This window comes from Balaenoptera ricei, chromosome 16 (assembly GCF_028023285.1).
Source record: "Balaenoptera ricei isolate mBalRic1 chromosome 16, mBalRic1.hap2, whole genome shotgun sequence".
Taxonomy (NCBI): Eukaryota; Metazoa; Chordata; class Mammalia; order Artiodactyla; family Balaenopteridae; genus Balaenoptera; species Balaenoptera ricei.
This window is the reverse complement of record NC_082654.1, coordinates 26,684,617-26,709,116: the sequence shown is the minus strand read 5'-3', so window position 1 is coordinate 26,709,116 and position 24,500 is coordinate 26,684,617. Positions and strand designations below refer to the sequence as shown.

Here is a 24,500-nt window from a genome sequence, read left to right as displayed (position 1 = left end):
TGGACTGGACTTTCCCTTACCCGGAAGGGACGTGCACCTACCCCAGCTGCACCCGGGCTGCTTGTGATCATGGTGGGGTCTGTGCGAAAGTTCAGTTGTTTCCTTTGAGATTTACTCTAAGGCTCAGCCCCTGATAAGGAAGGGAGCTTCTCTGCGAGCTGCTGGTGCCCTTTGGTCATCGTTCTAAGCTTGAAGGGTCTCAAAATCTCCTCTGTTTACAATCCCCATGATCCTAGACTGGGCAGGAGCATCTCCCTGCACCTCCCCTGCTTCCAGAGACATGGGCTGGGGACCCATCCTGAGTTGGCAGGGCCCTGATTTTCTCTTCTGCAGTCTAGGGCTAGGCTCTGTGTCACCCAGACCCCTGAGCCATCACAGCAGGGCAAGGGTCAGACCTCAGTGTCCTGTGTGTGGACCCATCCATCTGCTAGCCAGGACACTGTTCCCTTCTAAAGGAACCATCCCACTTTGGACACATCAGCCCCTGAGCACAGATCCTGCCTGTGGTCCCCCAACTTGGGTGATACTAAGAGAGCCTGGGTAGCTGACCTTCCGGGTGGGTTGGAGGAATGGCCATTAACGCACAATGGCATCTTTGTCCCGGGGTCTCAGATTGTTGGCGTCTGCACCGAGGAGCTCCACGCAGCCCAGCAGTGGAATGGGCAGGGCATCCTGGAGCTGCTGCGGACGGTACCCATGTGAGTACACCCCTGCACTATGAGATGGGGGCGGGGTCCCCGGGCCTGGGCTTGGGAACCCCTCCTTCCCTCCACATGTGGGCGCCCCCTTACATTGCTGCTCAGGCTCTGGGTTTTCAGGCTCTGGGTTTTCAGACTGGGGCTTCCTGATCACTCTCCCTGACTGTCTCTGGCCACTAACCAATCCCCTGTGTTCTGGGCCGGGGGCAGCAAACAGGGCAGGCTGTAGACCCAGCCCATCAGCCCCAGACCCTCAGTTACCATCCTGTCCCCTTTCCTTGTCCACAGCGCTGGCGGCCCCTGGCTGATAACTGACATGAGGAGGGGAGAGACCATATTTGAGATCGATCCACACCTGCAAGTATGTCTTGAGTGAGGAAAACCTTTCTAGCACACTGTGCCTAGGCTTCTTCCAAATAACACTGGCTTTCATCCTGGGAAAACGGAGGAGCTTTATTTGTGAGTGAGTAGAAATATGGCATGATTTGGAATTTGTCCTCTGAATTCTGCAGAGCACATAAGGGAGCAGAGATTTCAGGCCAGGAAAACTTGTCTTAGACATATGTTTTTTTGCATTTTGAAAGGATTGATTTTATTGAATACAAATTATACATCAATAAACCTGACCAAAAAATCGGATCACTAGCAAGGAAAGAAAATCAGTATAGTGGATATTTCTTGCCCAGTACTCATCCTGCCATGTTCCCCTTCTTAGAAGAACACAGAGTTTCTTTCAGGAAGCCACCCCATTGCCACCGCCACCCTGTAACAGACAGTAGAACGGGTGATAGTGACCCCACAGCCCAGCTGCAGGGGGGGAGCGCTGATTGGTCTAATGATCCCATCCCCCTTTTAGATACATTTTTCATCTTGGGTAGTCAGACACTGAGCTCCTCCCCTGGCTAGGTTGGCATCCCTTCATATATAAAAGGAAGTCTCTATACACACAGGCCTGCAGTTCTCACTCGCTGTGGCCCACCTGTACAGAGTGTCAGTGTTGTCTTCGGGTTTTTTAGAAGCAGCACTGTTTGTAAGAAGGTGAATTTTGAAAGCCACGTAGAGCATAACTTCCTTTCTTATTGGCAGCTCCTGAAGCAGGAACCGCAGACAGCTAATAATGTGCCTGGCACGTGCCTGCCTCCTTCTTCTTTGCCCCTTCCCATTGCGGGTCATTGCCATCTCTGAATATTTTATGCCTCTGTAAAAATCTGGTAGGCCACAGGCTGCTGCCAGGAGTTATATGTCCTTTAGGAAGGGTGGAAGGTGGCCGGGAGAGGTAGCAGGCGGACATGTAGCCAGCAGTCCCTCGGCTATTTACTGCAGACCTGGGAGTTCTTGGGCAGAAGGCCTACTCATTCACAGATGATGCTCCTCTGTTTTTCTAGTGCCTTGAACACTGCAGCTTTCCAATTGCTGCCAGGATATGCTCTGTTATCTCTACTTTAAACTTGGTTTCTTTGTAGCTTCTGCTTATGCAAGAACCAGGAACCACGAAGGCTATGTTTCCCTAAGCCCTTGTTCTGCAGCCACACTGGGATCCAGCACGGGGCACCATGGGCTGTTGTTTGGCCCCTGTCCTAGGTGCCAAGTGCTAAGAAAGCACCTGATCCTTTAAGCTACTAGGGTAAGCAGCCCATCCTTTCTCTGCATGCTGAGAACAGTTCTCCTCCCTAGTCTTCAGGCGCCCCTGAGGCCAGCCAGCAGGACCCAGAGCGCCTAGTGTTCTTTAAAAGCAAGCAGGGGGGGCTTCCCTGGTGGCTCAGTGGTTAAGAATCCACCTGCCAATGCAGGGGACACAGGTTCGAGCCCTGGTCCGGGAAGATCCCACATGCCGCGGAGCAGCTAAGCCCGTGCGCCACAACTACTGAGCCTGCGCTCTGGAGCCCGTGAGCCACAGCTACTGAAGCCCACATGCCTAGAGCCTGTGCTCCGCAACAAGAGAAGCCACCGCAATGAGAAGCCTGCGCACCGCAACGAAGAGTAGCCCCCGCTCGCCGCATCCAGAGAAAGCCTGCACGCATCAACGATGACCCAACACAGCCAAAAATAAATAAATTTATAAAGAGAAGGATTATATTAAAAAAAAAAAAAAAAAAAGCAAGCAGGGGCACCTTGGTGAGAAAGTCCAGCTTCCTTTCCTGGGGGCTCTGTGCACCCACTGGGAGCTCCTATGTGCTCGCTTGTGTCTCTGGGGCCTGCTTGCAGACCGTTTGTTTTAGAGCTGCTCCTGGTCCTTTGCTCCAAGCTCTACCACTAGCCAGCTATGTGCGTGGACAAGTCTCTGAACTCCTCTGCGTCTTCACCCTTTCTTGTTTACTCATAAAGTAAGTGGGCTGAGCTTGTTGAGCCAAGAGGTGTCCTGAGCTCCTTGCTTAGGTGAGGCGCCTCAGGGTGGCCAGTGGAGCGGGAAAAGCGTAGACTCCACCCCAAGCAAACTAGGGCTCACACGCCCCTGGTTCGAGCACAGAGAGCCACTCCCTGTCATCAGCCTCCCATGCCTCTGCTCAGAATCCCCAGTTTTGCCTAGGCTGCTGCTAGCACCGGAGAGGAGGAGAATGGGATTGATGGGAAGGAGGCATCGGGCCAGGGCCACCTGCTGACTGGTCTCAAGAAATAAGGACCCTCTGTAAGCTTACCTTGTGCTTCCCTGGATGGGCTCCCTGGCCGAGCAGCAGGCCTGTTTGGAGCCTGTGGCGCCATGGGGAGAAGGTCCCCCAGACAGGGAGGAGCAGACTCTTACTGAAGTACTGACTCAGGAGCTCTATTTGGCCTACATGACTGTTTATGAACAAGGTTGCGGGAGCCTCCCAGATGACCTTTCATCCAAAGCCCAACATCACAATTTGTTTTACCAGAAATCCCAGGTGTTTGTGTTTAGCTCTTCCTCGAGGCCATTTGGAGAGTGTTTGGACTCAGAAGTGTCAAGGCCTGTGCGAAGGCAGGGCCTCTGGTGGGCTCTAAAGATGGTCACTGCCCTCCAGGCCCCTGATTCAGTCTCAGAAATGGAAAAGAATCTCCATCCAGAATTCTTGGCCAAACAAGTCAGCAATGCAGCAAGGGGAAGTCCGGCCCTTCTGCTCTCTGGGGACTCTTCCCTGTGTGACCACACCCTCTGCTGTTGGAAGAGAAAACTGCAGGTATGGAGTCGGAGAAATTGGGCTGAGTCCCCGCCTCTCCCGCCTGTGGCCGGCTTCCACCCTGGCCTCTGGAGCAGCGACGGGGTGATCAGTGAGGAGAGGAAGGACTGTGCCTTTCCTCAGGAGGGTGGTTCCTGGCTCTGCCACATCAGCTCCACGGGCCAGCACAGGGTGGGCAGAGTCGGAGCTCTGAAGCGGGTAATGACAGTCACTTTACTGGAAGGCTGATGGGAGAGGAGACGCTTCCCTTGGGATTTTCATTCTTCCCGGCTCTCCTAATTCCTGGTTCCCCTGGAGGAGACCCGTGGCTGGCGGAGACCGCCACGCGTTAGTAACCAGGGCAGAATAAGGTCAGAGACCCTGCTCTTCTGGCACCTGTCCCGTGCTCAGCTCTTACCAGGGCTCAGTAAACATGGGAAAGGTGGTGGTGACCTTGGGCCACCGGTTCGCTGAAGGAACTCCGGCTCTTTGACTCTTTCCAAGCAGGAGAGAGTTGACAAAGGCATTGAGACGGACGGGTCCAACCTGAGCGGTGTCAGCGCCAAGTGTGCCTGGGATGACCTGAGCCGGCCCCCCGAGGACGACGAGGACAGCCGGAGCATTTGCATCGGCACTCAGCCCCGGCGGCTCTCTGGCAAAGGTGGGAGCCATCGCCTTCCCTTTCCCCAGGCCGGGTTTCAGTATTTCCTGGCAGGATTTAAACAGCAAGTGAGGTCTTCAGCAGGGTGGAATGAAGGGAGCTTTACTGACCCGTTTCTCCTGTGTTTCCTGTGTGTATTTCAGATTGCACTTCCAGCAGTGACCATTGTGTTTTAGATTTGCCCCTTGCTATCTGAGGTCAGGGAGGTGAGTGGAAGCCCTAGAACAGTTACAGGAAACAGCCATAGTCCACCCAAGTGCAAGAGAACAAGCATCGGCCACCCACAGAATTGACACAGGGCCCAGCTCTAGCCTGAAAGCCATGCCAGACCTGAGGATCACTCTGGCCTTGGGCCCTCCCAGGCCTCAGACAAGAGAGGCCTGAGTGTGAGGCCAGTTTGCAAACTTCCCCACCCCACTCTCTTGCAGATATAATGTAACGGGCATAGGCAGGGCACCCTTACCTGCTGCATTTTGTCGGGGGGCCTTGGGGAAGGAGGATATGGCTCCCCTGTTGGAAGCTCACCATGCTGGTCTTGGTTAGCGAAACAGTTGTGGTTTTTAAGAAAGGGCATCCCTAACTAACTCCAAAAGAAAAGCAGCCGTTTACACAGATGTGATTACTGCTGCTTTTTCTACTTCCTTTTTCAATTCTTCCACCTTTTCTTACCTTTTGAAGAGTAAGATACCTAGAGTCCTGAATAAAATACCAGCGCATGTGACCGCACTTATAAAAGGTTTTCTTTCCATAAAAAACAACTTAAACCCCTAGTGCAAATATCTGACCCCTTTCTTTCCTTCCTGCTTATTCTAATGATGTGTCAAGCCCTGGGGAGATTCTGAGAGAGTGTACAGTTATTAGAATCATTCAGTTGCTTTTGACAAAAGAGCTAATTTAAGGAGGGATTCACAGTTTTGTCCAAAATTTCAACCATCATTGGCTATTTTTGAAAAAATTGTAAAAGTAAGATCCATGCCACTATAACAAGTCAAACACTAGAAACGTTAATAATCACCTCCATCCTCTAAGCCCACCCTTTAACCAACAAACGTTAATTTGCTTTTTTGTGTGTGTTTGCAGTTTGCAGAAGTAAATCTTAGACGAAAATCTCAATATAGGGGACCAGGCTAGTAAGCTTCACCCCAAAGACCAGAAAAGCACCTTGCAAAGGAATAATTCAACCAGGGGACTCCTTTGTCACCTCCTGGCCCTTGGCAGACCCGTGGAGAGGCAGGGTTCCCTGGGATAGTACCAAGGTGGGGAGATGACTCAGTATCCCCCTGACCCGGCCCAAGGGGAAGGGGTGGCAGGGTCAGATACCAGCTGACCACCCAGAACCCAGGAACGTGTGTAAGGGACGCCTGCTCATTCATGGCAGAGCACTCGCAGCCCTTACTGGACTGGCATCTGTTAAGTGGGTAGAATCCCTGGGTGGTCTTGGGCAGTGGCTGTCTTGTGAGTCACTGTCTGGAGCCATGTTAGGCGTAAGCCTAGGGCCTGTGACACAGGATGGGAAAGGACAGTGGAGGAGAGCCCTGCCTTGGAGAGTGCCCTTCTGCGGTCCAGAGGCCATTCCTTGTCTTCTACACGAATGGTGCTCTTCAGACCAGAAGTTTCCAGAGCACACGATGCCTCGTCTGCCCTGTGTCCTCATGCTGCACTCAGATCGCACAGCTGATGCCTAGAGTGGCCTCAGGACCAGCCTTTGTGGGGGCCTTTCCCCAGCACATCAGCAGAGCCAGGGTCCAAGGACAGGGATGGGGATGCTGGGGCCCCAGAGGGCCATCAGGTAACTTAATGGTGTCATTGCAGACACGGAGCAGATCCGGGAGACCTTGAGGAGAGGACTTGAGATCAACAGCAAACCCGTCCTTCCGCCAATCAACCCCCAGCGGCAGAACGGCCTCACCCACGACCGGGCCCCGTAAGTGCCCTGCCCCCAGAGGGGTTAGTCTAGCTTCCTGACAGCAGTGTCCCGGGACTGGGACAAGGGGGCAGTTTTGTCCTTCAGGGCCTGTCCCTGTGGCTTGCATGAGAGAGAACAATGCCCAGAGGCCTTGCTGGATGGACTCAGGGTCTCTGGGACACACAGATCTGTGGGTTGTAAGGGCCTCAGAGGGGACGCAGCAGACCAGAAATATAAACAACAGTAAATATTTACATGGGCTGTGTGAGCAGATGGGAGGCCAAGTTGGGGCAAAATCTGACTTGGGGCCTCCCAGCCTTGTGGGAGCCCATTGTGCTGAGCACGATTCCCTTCCTTATCTCGGCTTCGGCCAGAGTTGCCCTTCCTTCCTTCCTGGAGCCTGGTCTCCGGCTGATAGCTGCAACCCCAGGGGCCTCCCTGTCTGGCCAGCCCCGGACTGGACGCCTGCTGCTGAGGCCCTTCTTCCTGCCTCCCTTCCATGGGGCCCAGGGAAGGGAAGTCCTCTGCAGGCCTCTGCTGTCTGTCCAAGAGCCCCTATAGCTCTTAGGAGAGACTGTGACCACCCCAGAGGTCAGATCCACTTCCTGCTGACCTCTCTTCCTCTGATGGGGGCGAATGGTGGGCAGAGCTGGAGCTGGGCACCACGCTCTGCCCTTAGTCCCAGGGCAGCTCTAGGGAATAGCTGCTGGCAGGGGATGCCTGGGAGCTGGCAGCCCAGAGCAGGAACCCTGCCTGCCAGAGAGGAAGTTGCTGTGCCCTGGGCTAACAGGGAGGCGGACCACTCCTGCAAGACCAGGATGATCCGTCCTTCTTCTGAGAAGTCTTTATTACACACTTGCTGTGTGGCAGGCTCAGGACCCAGAGGGCTATCAGGGGTGTAGGCTCTTTTGGGGGCACATGAACTGAAACAGTCAATTAATTGGAATGATTCTGGCTGTGGATGTAATTTGTTGGAAATAGTTCCTTTGAATTCTAGCTCCAGTTGCTCATCCACGATCCCCAGAAATGGTAATGATCTAATGTGCTACAGAAGGGTCAAGTCAGCATGATCTGGAGTAGTTAGGGAGGGCTTCTTGGAGGAGGAAGGACATGAGATGGGCATTGAAGGTGCCCTGGAATTTTAACAAGCAGGTAAAGAAGCTGACAGGGATGGAACAGGGGAGGCCTGGCTGGTTAAAGTCGAGGCTGCAACCTGGGAGCAGATTGTGGAGTAGGGAGAGTTACTCTGGCCGCCCAAGGTGGCCCACCTGAAGAATCTGCCATCCAGAAGTCATGAGAGTAGAGCTCTTTTGCAAGAGCCTGGAGAAGCCTCCACTGCCACCTCCAAGCAGCTTTCAACTCCAGCCAGTGGATTTCTGCAGCCAGCCGCCTTGAAGGAGCTGGCTTAAGGCACCATCTTCCCCTGGCAGGAGCAGATGGCCAGGCTGAGTCGTGGGGCATCTGGAAACTCTCCACCTGTGAGTCTGGACCCTGTCCCAGGGCCATACTCCTTCGCATGCCCTGAGCTTGGCCTCTTCCTCTGGGCCCCGTTGGCACTGATGGGAGGTCGGGAGGTAATTGAAGGCTTAAAGGCTCAAGCAGATTGCCCCATAACTTGTGATAGTCAGTCCAGGTGGCCCTTCCACCTCCAAAGGTCTGGGTTTCTGGGCAGAAGGGCATGGGCTCCTGTGGAGGCAGCCCACTTGCCCCTACTGTACATCTGAGACAAGTCTGAGATCTCACTCCCAGTCTAGGGCGTACTTCCAGCTGCTGCACCCCGAGACATTGTAAGGCGCACAGAGTTCCTGGATGCAGACATCCAGCCCAGACTCAGCCTACTGGGCAGTGGGACATCGGATCTGGTCCAAGGGCAATCTGTAGACACAGGGCAGAGGCTGCAGCCTCCACTCTTCGACCTGAGTTGGCTGAGCTACAGAGAGATGGATGGGAATAGATCAGAGGTGCAGCCATCTGGGGTCATCTCCCCTCCCTGCAGCTCAAGGACCCAGTCGTGTCTCCAAGGTGCTGGAATCTGCAGTCTGAAGGGAATCGGAATGTCTCCTCTAAGGCTGTCAGTGCTGGTTACCAATTTGTTAGCAGTTGGTTGAGAAATGGTTCCTCCTTTGCCAAGAACATTTTCCAACCCTCCCTCAAGTCTCCAGCTCCCTGTCACCTCAGGATCGATGACGGCGGCCTCAGTTCAGATTAGCACGCACGACTGTAATATCTGTGCTGCCCACCCTGGGACCTGACCTGGTTTCAGATAAACTGCATGGATTGTGACTGAGAAAGCCGGCCCAAAATGTGCTGGCACTAGCGTTTGCTCCTCTCCCTGTGGGGGAGTGACCGGCATGGGCCCTATTGTGTCTTCGTGTCCGATTTCCTTTAGTCAGGCTTTCTGGGCTGGGGCTCTGATGCATAGTCTTATGGGCCTGAGCGTGGTTTGAGAAGGCTGTGGAGGTAGAGCAGAGGTTCAGAAGAGCCGATGGAGCCTGGGTATTAGCAGCTGGGCTCTGGCCTACCTGAGGGAGTCAGGCACTTGCTCTTTTCCCACCTTAATGGCGACTAACACTGATCAGGTGCAAGTGCCAGGTAATGTTCCAAGTGCTTTATACCATCCTCATAGTCACTCTGTGAAGTAGATAATCTTATGATCCCCCTTTTATAGATGAGGAAACTGAGTGAGGTACAGAGAGGCTAATAAGTAACTTGGCCAAGGTGAGAAAAGGGTGGCACTTAGGGCAGTCCCTCAGCCGTTAACCTGGTGTGACCCTCCTTACTCCATTCTCAGGGACCGCGTGAGGGACACCCCAGACTGTGCCTCTCACCCTCATAGGTGGACCTCCTCTAACTAGTCAGAGCATGAGTAGAGACTGCTCCCTTGGCACCGAGGACAAGGCTAAAGCCCCATGTTAGAAGCTTACTGTTTGTATTTAACTCTAGGGAAGACATGCCGCCAGGCTCAGTGCTTCCAAACCCCAGAGATAACAAGATGTGTCATAATTGTCTCATTTATACCAGAATTACTTTTTAACACAAAGCCTTGTTTTCTTCATGTTCAGAAACAAAATCAACCGTATATCTCTGGCCCCTCCACCGCTTCAGGGCTAGGGGATTTCTTTCTTTTTTTCTTGAGGCCTCACTTCCTGCTTCCCAGAAAGGCGGGGCCCTCTGGGTAACTGCTCCTCTCCCACTCCCCCTGCCAACCCTCCTCCCACCGCCTTCCCGGAAGGGGAGTCCTTAGCCCTCTTTGGGGCTCCTTCCAGCGTTTCACAACCCCTGCATTCCAGCCGTGAAATTTGTATCTGGCTTTTCCCAAGATGATCAGTTGAGAAAAGCCTCCTTCGGCTTGCTGGCGCCTCCCTTCCCACGGCCTGCCCACGTGAGTTTGGGAAGCAACTCCTTCGTGCCACTGAGGGGAGACCGGCTTAAGGACTGTGCCTGCCAACATTTATAAGGACCTGGGTCGAGGGAGAAAAAGTCACTGGCATCCTCTGTCTGAGGTTGCCTGGTTAGACATGGACTGTTCTGTGGAGTCTGGCCTTTGCTTCCCAGCCTCCCCACAGTGACCCGGGGGATGTGCATGGTCAGGTGCACCGCGTGGGGAGGTTTGCATTTCTGTAAACTCGCTCTGATGCTGGGAACCTGCATCAGTGTACCAGGACCTCCTCCTCCTTCTGCCAGTGAGTCACTGATTGAGGTTGGGGGACTTTTAGGGAGCTCTCTGGGTCACATAATCCCCCCAAAGAGGGGCAGGGCCCATGCATGTGTGTGCACATGTGTTGTGGGGGAAGGTTCCTGGCTGCGGGAGAGACACTTTGTAGTTGAGGCACCTTTAAAAAGCAAACTAACCGTCATCGCTGAGCTAAGTTTCTCAGTCTTCTGGAATTGCACCAGCAGCTTTTAAGGCTTTTTTTTTTTTTTGCTTGTTGCCTTAATTTTCTGGAAAATTAAGGTTTTGTAGCATGATTTCTCCTGTTGTGACATTTTCAGCTGCACCCTTCCCCCAACATGCACACAAAACACACATATATTTCTCTCCATTTTATGAGTGTCTCTGCTCCCATCTGTTTAGCCTTTTGGATGGGTAGCCATGCTGCCTCTGTTCCCATCTTGAATAGCTTGTGACCTGGCCAAAGAGTCATCCTTTAGAGAAAATTGTGTTTTGTTTTGCTCAGCCTATGAGACCCATGAAGATTAATTAGAAGAAGAAAATATCTCGTTTGCATCCAGTGAATTGGGTGAAGGAAGGTGAGTTTCCATTTGGGAAAACAGCTGGGCTATTGCCATCACTTCCTGCATGCAGGGCAGTCTTGGGTAACCCTGCTCAAAGGGCTCTATCATGTCAGTGCAGTGGCCTGCCCGGAGCCCGAGTGTGTCACGTTGGCTCCCCTCACCACTCCCACGCTGGGGAAGTACGGTTGTTTTCACTGGAGAGAAAACCCAAGAAGAAACAGCCCTGCTCTCAGGGCCCCAGCCAGGCCCCACAGGGCTGATGGGAGGAAGGGCCCAGGCCTCTGTGATCCACATTTGTCTTGCTAAGTGCCTGCCTTTATGTGCCTTTCTCAGAAATACACATTTGAAAGGGCAGAACAAGGACTCCACAGCAGTCCTGCCTGGGTGAATTTCTGTTTGAACTCCATTCTCTGCTCTACTTCCCCAAAGAGGTGAAGCAGTGGCCATCGTTAACACCCCAGCCTCAGAGTTCATGGCCGGCACATTGAATTCTCAATCCAAACTGCATCTCTCTTCCTCAAGTTGCACAATCAGGAGTATTTTTATCGCCCATCCTTGATCCTCAGTGTCACCCAACACTTCAGTAGTGAGTCACTTCTCCAGGGAAGGGAAAAGGAAGGCTCAAAGGTGAGAGCTGGAGAGAGGAAATGACTCAGTGTCTCAGAAACCAGAAAGCCAAGGGCTCTGGCTAGAGCAGGCTCATTCAGGAGAGCAGGGGTCCTAGTCTCCCACCTGAGTCAGACCACAAGGCTGCGGGGGGCGGTCCCTGGTGCCCAGAGGAGTTAATAGTTGATTAAGGAATCCACCAACCTTAACACAAGTTTTCCTCACTCTGTCTTCTTCACCCACACTCTGTCCCACTGTTCTATCATCACATTCCATCCTTGGAATATTCACAGTGAAAATACTGTGTTTCATCATTTGGTTGTTGGTGTTTACCAGTAACCTTTTAAGGCCTTTTACTTCGTGTGTCATCCTCATCAGAGAATTTTTCCAAATTCAGATGGTAGCAGTAACTGTGGAGGTGAGCTGGTGCCCTCACCCACACCCGCACCCTATCCCAGTCCTGCCCTGAAGGGAAACCTGCAAGTGGTTCTTTCTCTGGAAAGTTCAGAGCTTTCGTCAGCAATCTGAAAGCAAAAAGAGTAATCTCCCAGGCTAGCGGCAGAAGCCAGAGGTTGGGCTGGGCTCAGCAGGCCAAACCCACTTCACTTCTGAATAGTTGCCAACCCGGGTGCCCTGGTTCCTGCTCCCGGGCGTCCCCAAGGAAAAGGCCCCAAGTGGTGTGGCCAGTGCAGACGTCATCACTGTCACAGGACTGGGATTGTGGCTAAAAGGAGTCTCGGTGGTTGGGCTCCTCTCCTTTCCACACCTGCTGCCATTGATAGAATGTGACCAATACCCTTAGGCTAAAATTGGGACTTTTCAATCTGTAGAGACCAGGGTGGAGAGGAAACATGGATACGGTTCTGTCAATCTGTGAAGTGTGGGTAGGGTGAACAGGGGCCTGTACTATAAACTGTGCAGCACTAGAAATCAGGAGTCTGTCCTGACACTGGAAAGAGAAGGCGTGTTAGGATATGTAAAAAGTCCCCTTAAACAGTGGGATGTGTAAATATAGGATGTGTTACATAGACAGGTAGTAAAAAAGAAAGAAATGGAAAGATTTAGATCAATTGCTGAATTACTGAGGCGTGCCTCTGAGCCATCCCGCAAACCACTCCTCAGTGCTCCCAAAAGAATCCTGGGCTGGGCAGGTTCTGTGACCAAGCAGGCAGGTTTTTTTGTTTGTTTGTTTTTGTTTTCTTGGCCGCGCGGCATGCAGGATCTTAGCTTCCCGACCAGCGATCGAACCCGTGTCCCCTGCAGTAGGAGCGCAGAGTCTTAACCACTGGACCGCCAGGGAAGTCCCAAGCAAGCAGTTTTTATTAGGTATCGCCATGTGCCAGGCCCTGTGTTGTGGGCTATTTTTGTCCCCATTTTACAAACGAGAACACGGAGGCTTAGATAGATTGTATAACTTATTTCAGGTCAATGAGCCAAGATTAATAAAGTTCAGAGCCAAAATTTGAACCTTGGGTTGTTTGAATCCAGATCTAGACCTCTTCACCACTGGGTACTGCCTGTAAAAGAAGATAAAAGTGGAGGAGTTGCCTGCCAATTCACAGGAAAAAATAACTGGAAAGAAGGCCTTGGAAGTCTCTATACCAGTGCACAGAGTAAAGCTGGTGTTTTAATTTGCCTGAAAACCCCTGAGGGTGGCAGGTCAGAGAGAAGCATACTAAAAAAGTGAAATCTGCTAGAGGATATGCTCCATCGAAATGAGTGAGGAAGACATATGGGGAGCAGGAAATAGGATCCAACATGAGAAAGGCGAGAGGAATCACCAGTGTGAAGGTAAGGGGTGATCCCATGACGACACTTGTGCCGCAAGAATGGAAGGCAGACAGTTCAGACTAGAGTCTTTTGGAAGGATCCTCTGGAGAAATGTATTTTTTTTTTTAATGATATTTTATTTATTTATTTAATTTAGTTATTTTTGGCTGTGTTGGGTCTTCATTACTGCAAACGGGCTTTCTCTAGTTGCGGCGAGCGGGGGCTACTCTTTTTTTTTAAATAAATAAATTTATTTATTTATTTATTTATTTATGGCTGTGTTGGGTCTTCGTTGCTGCGTGTGGGCTTTCTCTAGTTGCGGTGAGTGGGGACTACTCTTTGTTGCGGTGCACAGGCTCCTCATTGTGGTGGCTTCTCTTGTTGTGGAGCATGGGCTCTAGGCGCGTGGGCTTCAGTAGTTGTGGCACGTGGGCTCAGTAGTTGTGGCTTGTGGGCTCTAGAGTGCAGGCTCAGTAGTTGTGGCGCACGGGCTTAGTTGCTCCGCAGCATGTGGGACCTTCCCGGACCAGGGCTCGAACCCATCTCCTCTGCATTGGCAGGCAGATTCTCAACCACTGCACCACCAAGGAAGCCCCTAGAGAAGTGTCTTTAAAAAGATAAAATTGAGGGACTTCCCTGGTGGTGCAGTGGTTGAGAATCCGCCTGCCAATGCAGGGGACACGGTTTCGAGCCCTGGTCCGGGAAGATCTCACATGCTGCGGAGCAACTAAGCCTGTGCACCACAACTACTGAGCCTGCACTCTAGAGCCCGCGAGCCACTACTACTGAGCCCGTGTGCTGCAGCTACTGAAGCCCGCATGCCTAGAGCCTTTGCTCCGCAACAAGAGAAGCCACCGCAATGAGAAGCCCACACACCCCAACAAAGAGTAGCCCCCGCTTGCCGCAACTAGACAAAGCCTGCATGCAACAACGGAGACCCAACGCAGACAAAAATAAATAAATAAATAAATTAATTAATTAATTTTTTAAAAAGAAGATAAAATTGATAAATATTTGCTCTATTTGAAAGTCTTGGGAGAATCTGTAGGCCATTGGTCGTTAGTTTAGGATTGAATTAGCAATAAACACATAGAAAACCAATACGGTTATTAAATACAAGGAAAATAGAAAATCACACTAGGGATGTCCCTGGTGGTCCAGTGGTTAAGAATCCGCCTTTCAATGCAGGGGATGCAGGTTTGATCCCTGGTTGGGGAACTAGGATCCCACATGCCACAGGGCAACTAAGCCCACACACCGCAACTACTGAGCCCGCGTGCTCTGGAGCCCACGCGCCACAACTAGAGAGAAACCTGCACGCCACAATGAAAGATCCCGCGTGCTGCAACTAAGACCCGATGCAGCCAAAAATAAAACAAATAAATATATATATTTTAAAATCACACTAGAAAGGAAAAGTAATCATATTATACTACATGACTCAGTTGTAAATAGCATTAGTATAATAACGTAAACACTTAATACTGAGCCAAGCAAACTTACAATATAGTTATCTTGGGAAGGTGGGAGGGTGGAATGGAAGGGAGCTAAAAGCTCGTCTTCTGTAGCAGCAAGTCAATAGATAAAGCCTGAAAAAGGAATACCAGGAAGTAGAAAGAAAGTGTATTAGAGGTATTGAGGAAAATACCAAAAGAATCAGCTAACAGAGATGACGGTGGTTGTCTCTGAGGAGTGGGGAGTGGGAAGACTGCTGACTGTTGTAATGAACCTTATAGAACTATTTGGCTCTTTCAACTTTAAAAAAAGAATAGTAAAAAAAGTCAGAGAAGTGATATTGTAGGAGCTGTTACAGCTTGCCCTGCACAGTGAGAAGAAAGAATGACACAAAATTCCAGGTAAAAATCACAAAATTGTCACCAAGGTAAGCCCTGGTCACTCAGAAGAACTTCAGCTTCCCGGCATCGGGCTGAGAGCTGAAGGTGAGCATCGTATAAGTGTCTGACAGGCCTCCTGAGAGCGTCTGTCTTGGGGTGAAGGAAATGACGAGGCGCCTCGGCTGTGCACCTGACTCTGACCGGCAAGGAAGCTGATGGAGTGGGAGTGACAGGGCCTTGGGAGAACGCGCTTGGGCAGAGCAGGGTTCAGGAGGGAAAACCCTGGGCCTTGTCAGAGCACTGCCTGACCAGTGGTCCCCAGAGGGAGGGTCCCCACAGCCTTTTAGGGGGGTCGGTTGGGGATTAAGTGAAAAGGGGTTCCTGTGGCTAAGGTTGGAAGAGACTGGCTTACACAAAATGAAACTGGTTCTTTTGCCCTCTATAGTCCTCCTCAGAGTCTTCGAAATGCCAACATTTTATGAATCTTTAATCTGAGATGCAGTGTATTGCATCCAGCCTTTGCCACATCTGCTCTTCTAGAAGCTTCTCTTAAATTAAAATTCCATCAAATACCCTTTGGGAAGCCCTGCCGTGGCTTCTAGGAAGCAATTCTTTTAAGAGTTCAGGGAAAAAAAAAAAAATAGATGTGTCTTCATGGCCTTTGAAACCCCAGAAGGAAAGACCACTCAAAGGGATGGGAGGCTCTTAAGGAAAAATATTGTGGTTACACTTTAGCTGGCGTCAGGAAGACCTGGGGTTTTTTGTCTCAGCCCTTTATTTGCCCATTGTGTGATCTTGGACTAGTTATTTAAGTATCTGAGTTTCAGTTTCTTCATCTGTAAAATGGGAAAAATAATACCTATTTATAGGGTTGTTATAGAAATGAAGGGAATAAAGTATATAAAGGGTTTAGCATAGGACCTGGCATCATTGTGTGCACTCAGTTAAAGGTACCCCTTAATACTATCATTGCAGAAAGTCCCCTGAAAACTAAAAAGAGGTGTAATACCTCTGGGGACCAGTAGAGATATGTAGGTAATTCTTTACATAACTCAGAATATTTTTGAAGGATTTGAACAAAAGCTGGAGAGAGAAGTATGTTATACCAACAGACACTTTAAGGAATAGGATCAAGAAAAGCTGAAACTCAAGAAGAATTAAGTCTTGCAAAAAAGGGCTATGATCAGCAAAAAGGACTTTGTTTTTTCATAGTTCTGTTTCGAACAAGAAGAAGAAAACCTAGGCCCCATTGTTTGGACAGAGTAATGTTAATCAGAGGCAGAGAGGCAGCAAAAATTTCCTCTACTTCTATTGTGCTTCCATCTCAAAACGAATGGTTATTAGACTAGGAAGAGTCATATGGGCATCGATAAGAGGATTGAAGCCATGATTTCAGATCTCCTGGTCCACATGTATTGCACCCCAGAATACCAGTCAAATTGGCAGATGAGATTCAGGAAGCTGTTGTCAGTAATCTCTGAGGGAATGGGAGAGAGGTGTTGGCAGACTGAAAGCACTCAAAAATTTCAAGATGCAAAAAGCATCTTGCACTCTCTAGACTAGTGAGCTTGGTGTCAACTCACAGGGAAAACTCTGGGCTAGATTATTCAGCGAGTAGGCTGTGAACACTCTCTAAGGAAAAACAGTGAGGCCTGAGAGACAGCATGCATTCATCAAGAGTCACACCTGCCGGACCATCCTCACTGCCTTTTTAGAAACACTTAACCCGTTTCTATTTGGTAGATAAAGGAAGTGCTGTAGACCTTGTATAGGTGGGGGTTAGCAAGATGTTTTGAGAGTGTCTTCTGACATCATTGCTGGCAAGACAGAGAAATGTCTATACAGAGCATCCAGGAGGGTGAGGGGCTTAGTGATGGAATGGTTGGGTTGATTATAATCAGTTGGATGAGCATACCCAAAGAGTGATGATGTCAGTCTGTCAGCTTGTCTGCCTGGCCCTGTCCTATTCACTGTTTAATCAAAGCCTGGGATGAGAACATCGATGGCAAGTTTATCAGTTTTGTCAGTGATGTGAAGTCAGGGGGGAGTGCCAATATGATGGGTGCCAGAGTCAGGTTTCAGAAATATCCAGACTGCTTGACACCCTAGCCAGATAATGCAGATTTCTGTTCTAAGCTCCAAATCATCTAGAGTACATACAAGCTAGGGGGGAAGAGGTCTAAGCTCAGTCCATGGGAGAAAGCCTGAGGGAGATTTTGTTGACAGAGGGAGTGTGGTATAAGTTGGTAGTATGCTGAGGTTACAAAGAATAGACAATCTGATGACAGTTTTAATAGAAATAAAGTATCCCAAACAAGAAAGCTCACAGTCCTTCTGTGATCTGCTGGTTAAACCACATACTGTATTTATTTCCACACATGACACTTCACTTCTGGACATGACACTCGGGCTTTGACAAGCTAGAGTGAATCCAAGGGAGAGTGACCTGGATGAATGGAAGATTTCAGGACCTTATCTTAAGAATATAGTTGAAAGTTGGGGCTACAAATACTGGAAGAGAGAAACTCCTCTTGGCCTGTGAGCAGCCTCGGGGATTTACAAGGCTGTCATGGAGGATGGATTAAACTAATTCTCGGCGACTTGAGGACCAGTAGATGAGAATTGCAGGAAGGCTGATTGTGCTCATTGTGTAGGAAGGCGGTCCTGCCAGCATGTCTCTCAGCAGAACAAAGGCCTCAAGGGGTTTTGCTGGCCTGTAGTTGGGCCTTCCCAGAACACCAGCGGTTGCCCAGGGCCCACAGTGGCTGCTGCCCCATCTCAGAAGTCCCCTCTTCCAAGCCCAGGGCAAGGACCTTTGCTCAGAATGGGGGACTGACTTGGCCAGAGGTGGTTGGATTCTGGGCCCAGGGTAAAGGCAAATAAGTCTCTATTAAGCTATCAACATTCCTGCACGAGGAGCAGATAGAGTTCTAGAGGCAGCCAGCTAACATTTTGAGCACCCACTGTATCCCAGGCACTGTTTGATGCTTCACCTGGGTCATCTCATTTAATCCTTATAAGGAAAAGGTGTTGTTATTCTACCCATCGAGAGGACAGTGAAGCTTAGAGAGAGGCTAAGGTATCTGCCCAAGGTCATATGGGACTCAAACCCCAAACCTATGTTCTTAGCCATTCTGCCTCCCAGAGCATCCTTCATCCCCTGGCCCCATCTTCCTAGCAGCACCCAGCGGTTATGGGCCTCCATGCCTCCCTAGGAGCCATTCTCCCTTCCAGCCCTCAAGCTCTGCCTTCCCCTCTGCTAGGAACTCAGGGAGAAAACAGCCCAGCTGAAAAATTAGGCCACGCTGGCGAGCACACTACTTATTTTTTTATGACTAAGATTAAGCTGACAACCATGCAAAACATTGCAAACCTGTGTCGGCTGCAGATTTAATACCTCACCCAGCCCACACAAATAATTCATGCCTCTGCATCGATGTCCAGAAAAAACAAATCAGCAAAAAGCTGGGCTTCTGCGCGTGTGTATGTGGAGCAGCCGCGTTTCCATTGAAGCAGCATGCCGGAAATACCCGAGCTCCAGGACTGCAGATCTAGCATTTTGCAATTTTTTTTTTCTCTTAAAAGATTAAAGTACGTTTTCAAATGATTGAAGGTTGGTGGGAGGTGTAAATGTGGGCACTTGTCACATTAATTCTTCAGATGATTAAGTTCTTTTCCATTTCTTTAAAGCTGTTTGCACTTGGGTTTGATGTCCTCGTTCCGGGTGAGTGTGTTGTAGCAGTTACCAAGGTGACTTTAGCTGACTTTCAACAATTTATTTTTCCCTCCAGCTTGAGACATCTCTAGCCCTGTGTGCTGTTGATTCTGCTCTCCCAACCCCCCTGCTCCCACCCCCAGTTGCTATTCATCAGCATTTTTGCCTGTGTCAGAGAGGCCCACCGGCTCGGAGGCCCCACCTGGCAGCCAGGCCTTTTGGGAGCATGGTGATGTGTCTCAGAGGTGGCACAGGGAAGTGATGGTGAGAGTCACACCCTGGCTTTTCCTCTTAAACTCACTCTGTGACTGTAGGCTTATCACATCACTTCTCTGAGCCGCGGGTTTCCTGACCTGTACAAGAAGCGTTAACTATAGAGGAATCTACCTGGTGTAGAGTCCTTGCTGTGAGGACTCAGTGAGTGAATCTATGGACTCCTTACTCGGGAGGAGAGTAAGGCCTCACCAAAGAGGGCTGCTGTCTTTCTTGAGTCCTGCTCTTGTCCGAGCCCCGAGGGTGGTGTTTGGTGTTGCCCTCCTCAGAAGGGAGGCGTAGCAGCTGGGGTGTAAGGGGAAGAGAGCTGGTCAGAGGTCCTAGGCTCCCATGATGGCTTGCCGCAGCCCAGTTCTGTGGCCTTGGGCACGTTACCGGCTCTCTTTTGTAAAGGAAAGAGGTAGATTAAACAACCTCAGAGTTTCCTTCCAGCCCTGAAATTCTGTGACCCTCTTGGCCAGCATGTTTGTCTCCTTCACAGGTCTTGTGAAAGGGTTTGTCAAAGGAGACACTAGGGCAAAGGGCAGTTTCAGAATTGGCTTTGGAAACCAGAGGAAGGGACCACTTTGTGAAAGATCAGTCACATGTCACATCTGAGGGTGGATCCACCCAGCTGGTGGGAATGGTCCCCGTTACCTCGGGAGCTTTATAAACCACTGCCTCAGTAGGGCCTGTGCTGTCCGATGTCACCCTCCATCCTGCCTGCTGACCTCACATCCTCCTCCCTCTGGGGAGGTGCTCTGAGTGTTAGGGTGCCTCACTGGGCCACAGGCCCCAGCGCTCAGCCCCCCAGTGTGTAAGGAGGTTGGGCCCCCACTGGCTGTGTGACTGTCAAGCCCAGATCAAGCCCAGACATCCTGGGTGGCTATTGCCGCTTCAACAATATATAACTAAAGCTTCTCACCCAGTATTTTGTTCACTTGGGGAATTGTTCTGAGATTCACAGTCCAAACCAGGATCTGGCCTTTTGAATGAGATCAGTGGGTAACCCTCACTTCTGGCTGAAGCAGATTTGAGAGGTTGTCAGTGGGGGCAGCTGAATTTGAAAGAGCACATCTTAGATTGCAAAGGGACCCCGTGGCCCAGCTGTGGAGCAAGCTGTGGGTGGGAAGCAGGACAGGAGGGAGCGCGAGGCAGCAGTGACAGTTCGCCATGGCTGGGACCACAGTCAGGAGGAATCTGGTACAGGGTTCCTGGGGCCTCGTAGCCCAGCAGGGTGGTGGCCCGGTCCTGCTGCCCGGCCAAGCTCACTGATCTGACTCCTGAGAGCCTGGTTTCCACCCCTCGATGAGGACTGTGTCATTTCCTGTTGGATGAAGGATGTGTATGTCACGGCAGCTGCTGGCCATTAGCAGGAGTGTGCATGCTCTGAGCCTGCTCTGATGTCAGCCTTTTCAGGGTCAGCAGGAAGGAAGCTCTGGGAGCCATGTCTTCTGGCACTCTAGCACCCCAGCCTTGGAGAACTTGGGGTCTGAGGCTCTGGGGCAGGGGAAGAAGGGCTCCCAGAAGCCCCTGCTGCTATCTTAGGGAAGAACAAGCCACTGTGACATAAGCTTTTATACAGAGTGTTGGCCAAAGATGAGGCTTCAGAGCCAGACCTACCTGCGACCAAATCCCAGCTCCACAGTCCCCACTGTGCGACCTGGACAAGTTAGGTCACCTCCCTGATCCCCAGCTCCTTATCTGTAAAAGGGCCATAATAATAGTGCCCACCTCACGGGGGCGCCGTGAGGAGTAATCAGCGAGAGGTGCCTCACGCAGGGCTGGCACTTGGCGAGCGTGTAGTGAGTAAATGGTGGCTGTTGTTATCTTCATCATCAATCACCATCCTTGTCGTGCCTCAGGAGCCTGGCCTGAGAGCCTCCTGTCCTGCGGTTTTCACCTCGTGCTGAACCTGTTCCTGTGCTTGCTTCGCAGGAGCCGCAAAGACAGCCTGGAAAGTGACAGCTCCACGGCCATTATTCCCCATGAGCTGATCCGCACGCGGCAGCTCGAGAGCGTACATCTGAAATTCAACCAGGAGTCAGGAGCCCTCATTCCTCTCTGCCTAAGGTAAGCCCCACAGCATACAACTTGGCCTCAAGGAGCCACCAGGCCTGTGCTTGCCCCCTACACCGAGGCAGAGTCTGGGGCCCAGGGTGGGGAGGAAAGCTAGTCAGTCCGCTCCATCTTGGGCCTTTGGGGGAGCCTGTGGACCCTGAACCCTCCAGTAGCCCTCACTGCGCTGGAGAGCGCTCCTTTGTCCAGAGAAGTGTCCCCCAGCCCTGCTCCCTTACGAAGGTTCAGTGACCTAGGGAGATGCCCTGCCATCCCACCAGCCCAGAGTCAGGGGTGGCAGGGTCCCCAGTAGCACTGGGGTAATAGGGCAGGGGAATCTGATGGGTGGGACTCTGTTTTCTCCTCCTTGCTGCTTTTCCATGCAGAACACTCAGTTCTCCAAACCCTGTGGCCCGCACAGCAGACTCCTTGAGGGACCCAGAAGCCCAGCTGTGTCCCTCCTGCTGCTGTCCACAGTGCCAGAAACCCACCCCTGTGGCCAGAATTCAGCTCTCTGCATGGGGATGCTGCACTGGGCTAAACCTGTTGCAGCTGGCTTCCTCCACAGCCCTCAGGGGTTCCACCCTCACTTTTATAGCAGGAGAAGCAGCAAGGATAACTCTAAACTCAGACAGCAGTGACAAGGAAGAAGGGGGTTGCACTGGTTTGGACCATCCCCACTGTCCCTGGAGCCTGAGGAAGGACCTTGTGTGGTAACCAGCCTTGCCCAGTAGGGCAACGAGAGCAAGTGGCCAGAGCGACCAGGGTCTGGCCAGCCCCCCGCACCATCCCCCCAGGACCCCAACGATTTCCTCTCCAGCTCCCTCTCTGGCCCAGGCTCAGGGCCTTTAGACTGGTGAAGGGTTAATCTAAGGCAACCTGAGAAAGCCAAGAGCAGGTTTTGCTTCCTTTGCTGACTGGCATCTCTGCCCCACTGGTTGCCCCTGCCTGCCCTTCCCCCAGGTGTATTTCCAGACTTGGGATTAACAGTAACTTCTTGTGGCTCCCTCAGAGTGACCCCACTTGGCTTCAGCTTTTTTTTTTTTTAAAGATGTGGTCTTGGTAGCCATTTAACTCTCTTGGGGAGCCCAGGAGGAGGTGGAAGACTGTGCCCCGGACACAGGATTGTGCTGTGAGGGCACTAAGCCATCATCCCAGGGTGTGAGAAATTCGTTTAGGTGCTCCTTCACCCAGACCCTCCAAACAAAGGTGGGGCACGATCCACCTTTTAGCTCTGGGCCTGACCTTGGGCACATTACTAACTGGCCTCTCTGGCCTCAATCTCCTCACCAGGACACGAAGGAGGTGGACTCCCATCCCCTTTCAGGCCCTTTGAATGCTGCTCTAGTATCTGCTAGCCTTGAGCACTTTGGAAGGATAACAGTAGAGAACTCGTAAGAGGCTTCTTTTGGGAGGTGTTGAGATGAACGTGTTTAGTTCCAGGCCCCTGTTAGTGGGCAGATGGTCGGTCAGGAGGGCATTTGCCAGACAGCCCGTCCCGGGGAGTGTAGCCTCCACAGTCCCTGAGCTTGGCCAGGCCTGCTCTCACTGTCTCATGTTCCCACCCCCAGGGGCAGGCTCCTGCACGGACGGCACTTTACATATAAAAGTATCACAGGTGACATGGCCATCACCTTTGTCTCCACGGGAGTAGAAGGCGCCTTTGCCACCGAAGAGCACCCTTATGCAGCTCATGGACCCTGGTTACAAGTGAGAAGGCTCCTTTTCTTCTCCCTCCCTCCTTTCCATGGGTTCTTCCTGTGCCCGCCCCCTCGCAGTCCTCCCGTGGCAGCTCTTGGCGGCTCCTCTTCCTGAGGGGCTGGTTGTGAGATGCCGTGTGGAGTGTGGATGCTGCTGCCTAGCCCACCAGCTCCAGAAGCACTTCCTGGCCTCTCCCCTGTACCCCGAGACAGGAGCGATAACTCTCCAGGCCCTGGCCGTTGATAATTCTGTTTGCCACGGAAATTCAGGTTTGAGGGATGTGAGACTTTCTGCACACTGGGTAAACCAAAGAACAGGAAGCGGGAGGGTGAAGCAGGATGGGAGGAAGTGTGGAAGCCACTCTCGTGCTATATGGAAAGCCCACCAGAATTCCTAGAAAGTGGGCATCTGGACCTGGACCGGGCGCTGGGCTGAGATGGGCAGGCCTTGGCACACAGAGCCTGCCCCATCTAATGGTTCTCCTGTTCTTCCTGATGGACACCCAGCTTCTCTGTGCAGAAACCTGCTGGCTTTTCCGGAGTACTTTGTCCCTCCTTTGCTCTTCTGGCTGGAGCACAGCTTCAAGCCATTGCCAAGCTGGGTGCTGGGGCCTGAGAGCCACAGGCCTCCTTCCAGCCCCTGCCCCGTCCAGGTCTCTCGGGTACTCGACCCAACCCTGACTCCCACTCCCGGATGTATTAGAGGAACAACATCCTTTTTTGTTTGTTTGTTGGGGGCATGGGAGGAGGAACACTCTACCTTACCTCTCTCAGAAAGGGAATCTGACCCTGATCTAACAGGTGACTCTGCCTTGTTTGTGGTGTATGGTGGAGGGTGCGGGTGGGTGGAGGGATTACCGTAAAGGGGAAGAGAATTTTGCCGGTTCTGTGGGGTTAGCCTGGTCTGTGGGGGTCTGTGAAGTGTGTATAGCATTAATGTAGGCATGTTTTTAGTCTTTGAGTGTCTGTGTCTCTTCCTCAGGCCAGCTCCTCCCTCGCCCTCCCCACCAAAATACTAACCCTTAATTAAAACAAACGGCAAACAAAGGACACCAACCACACTCCCAGACTAAGCTGAGGTAGAAATGGAAGCCGGTGCTTTAGGGATATTGTGTTCCATAAATTATCTTGCCTTTTTCCACTGTTGTTATTACGTTGTTTCATAACAAAATTACTTTGAACCATAAAGTTATAAATACATTTTAAAAGTCCCACTTGGTAACATTAGATTTCTGTCCATGTGGTGTTGGTAGTTGCTGTAGCAAAAGCTCTGAAGTATAACATTTGAAATTAGCCCAGCACAAGTGGAAAGGTCCTCCCCCAGCCCCATCGTGTCCCAGGGCACCGGGCTGCCTCTGTGGAGAGCAGGGAGGGGGTAGGCCTTCTGCCTGGGCAGAGCTGGGAAGGAGTGGGGAACGAGGGACCGAGTAGGAGACCCCAGCCACTGAGAGGTCACAGGTCATCATTCCTAGCAGGTGACAGTGTGTTGACAGGTCTCAGCAGAAGTGTCCTCAGATAGCACTTTTGTGTATTGAAGGTTAAGCACATTTTCTTGGAAAAGTAGGAACTAGAGTCTCCCCAAACTCAAGAAGAAATTTCACCCAGTTGCCTTTCACATGCTCAACTCTGAACCTGTCCTTGGAGCCCCGCCATCCCCCTTGGAACATCTTCCTGCCCGCAGCGGGGATGGGGGGGGGAGTCAGCATCTCCAGTTCTCAGCAACCTGGGGACCTGGGCCTCCAGAGCACTCGGCAGATGTCATGTTGCCCCCCAGTCCCCACGAAGGTCTGGGCCCAACCCTGATTCCCAAGCCCCTGATCCTCCGGCTACTGGTGTTCCCTTCCAGCCCTGTTCCCCCTCGCCTCCCTGGCAGCCCCTCAGTGAGCTTGAGCACTCGCCCTGCTGACTCCCAGCACATGGTCCCCTCCCAGGCGCCGTTGCCCCGGG

General features: G+C 51.5%; 1 protein-coding gene across 8 annotated transcripts in view; it reads left to right on the top strand.

Moving 5' to 3' along the window:
• The window catches only part of SUFU (SUFU negative regulator of hedgehog signaling), a 110,118-nt gene that overhangs the window by 72,902 nt on the left and 12,716 nt on the right, over positions 1–24,500 (top strand). For 2 of the 8 annotated variants that reach the window (XM_059899826.1, XM_059899825.1), the window contains exons 5-10: positions 613–698; positions 987–1,059; positions 4,319–4,475; positions 6,288–6,399; positions 20,734–20,868; positions 22,425–22,563. In XM_059899826.1, the coding sequence (XP_059755809.1) occupies positions 613–698; positions 987–1,059; positions 4,319–4,475; positions 6,288–6,399; positions 20,734–20,868; positions 22,425–22,563 (702 nt within the window). Of the gene's footprint in view, positions 1–612; positions 699–986; positions 1,060–3,679; positions 4,034–4,318; positions 4,476–6,287; positions 6,400–10,559; positions 10,633–20,733; positions 20,869–22,424; positions 22,564–24,500 lie in introns of those variants that run through there. The other 6 variants (XM_059899824.1, XM_059899823.1, XM_059899822.1 and 3 more) reach the window with 6 other exon arrangements.